The sequence below is a fragment of the Dryas octopetala genome, chromosome 3 (assembly GCF_963921425.1).
Source record: "Dryas octopetala chromosome 3, drDryOcto1.1, whole genome shotgun sequence".
Taxonomy (NCBI): domain Eukaryota; kingdom Viridiplantae; phylum Streptophyta; class Magnoliopsida; order Rosales; family Rosaceae; genus Dryas; species Dryas octopetala.
The window spans coordinates 26,337,300-26,338,598 of record NC_141368.1 but is presented as its reverse complement, the minus strand read 5'-3'; the positions used below and the strand labels follow the sequence as shown (position 1 = coordinate 26,338,598).

Here is a 1,299-nt window from a genome sequence, read left to right as displayed (position 1 = left end):
CTAAACGGTTACATCATGGGTCAAATAAGGTGAAAGCCACAAAGGACTATCTTCTACCCATATTAAGGGCTTGTCAAAATCGATGCTAAACTTAGCCAACTGATGGGCTACAGAATTACAAATGTGAGGTTGATAACCCAAAGAGATTGCATCAAACCCCAAAAGCAACTCCCTAATTTCCCCCACCAATTCTCCCTCAGAATTGAAGCATAAACCATCTTGATGAACCAAACTAACTGCTTCAAGAGCATCACTCTCAACTATTAGGTGACTGAAAGCCGCATCCTTAGCCATACAAAGACCATGTATAATTGCTAAAAGCTCAATGGGATAAGCCATAGCCATCATCAAATCCCCATCATGATTTCGGATGACAGAAACAAAAATTTAAAAAATAGGTTAACAATAAAGGATTTAAAAGTCATCATATTCTTACCAATTCGATCAACAAAGGGGGGAGGGGGGGGCTAATTACAAATAAGTCAATAAAACTTTTCACAATTACATTTTAATTAATGTACTTTTCATAATTTCATTTTAATCACTATTGACCAAAATGAAAAAAATATGAATTACAATAAATTAATAAACATATATTATTATTCATATTTAGATTTGTATTAGGTTTGTATTTAATTGCTATTCAGCAAACAACTTAGGGTTTTCAAAACTCGAGACCTAAACCCTAAGTCATAAGCTCTGGAATCCTAAACCCCATTTCTAAACTCTAAACCTCATTTATATACCATGCACTCCATTTTTATACCCTAAACTAAATTAAGGGCAACGTCAAAATTTTATGCCCATAAATAATGAAAAAAAGGAATGGGCAAATTGGTATTTTTCTAATGCACCAAAATACATGACATCATCAAGTGGATTGAGCTTAGTGACTAAAATGGATTGGGCTATTGACTAAAATATAATTTCTCAAAATATACCATTGACTAATATGAGATAGAAAATTTTGTATTGACCTATTTGTAATATTAAAACTTTTTATTGACTTTTTTGTAATTTGCTAAAAAAAACAAATAGAGCATTAATTTAGGCCTTCAAAGTGAAATATTAGCAAGAGTTGCGTTAAGAATTGCAAGCATCCAAGTAAATTACACTGATTTCTCTTAAATTTTGATACACGTCTCACATTGTTCTATGACTGTTAAAACAACTTACTTTTCATTCCCCCCCCCCCCCCACCAAAAAAAAAAAGAAACTTTTATTAAGTACTTTTGAAATGATCCTTAACGTAACACCTATGAAATTTTCAATTAAAAATAAACATGTCTCCAGCATGTA

At 31.9% G+C, this 1,299-nt stretch overlaps 1 protein-coding gene across 1 annotated transcript; it reads right to left on the bottom strand.

Annotated features, from left to right (window-relative positions):
- Window positions 1–339, bottom strand: LOC147292111 (uncharacterized). The gene has a single exon (XM_086236129.1). It carries the CDS (start codon window positions 337–339, stop codon window positions 1–3), a length of 339 nt encoding a protein of 112 aa, XP_086092255.1.
- Window positions 340–1,299: the final 960 nt, after the last annotated feature.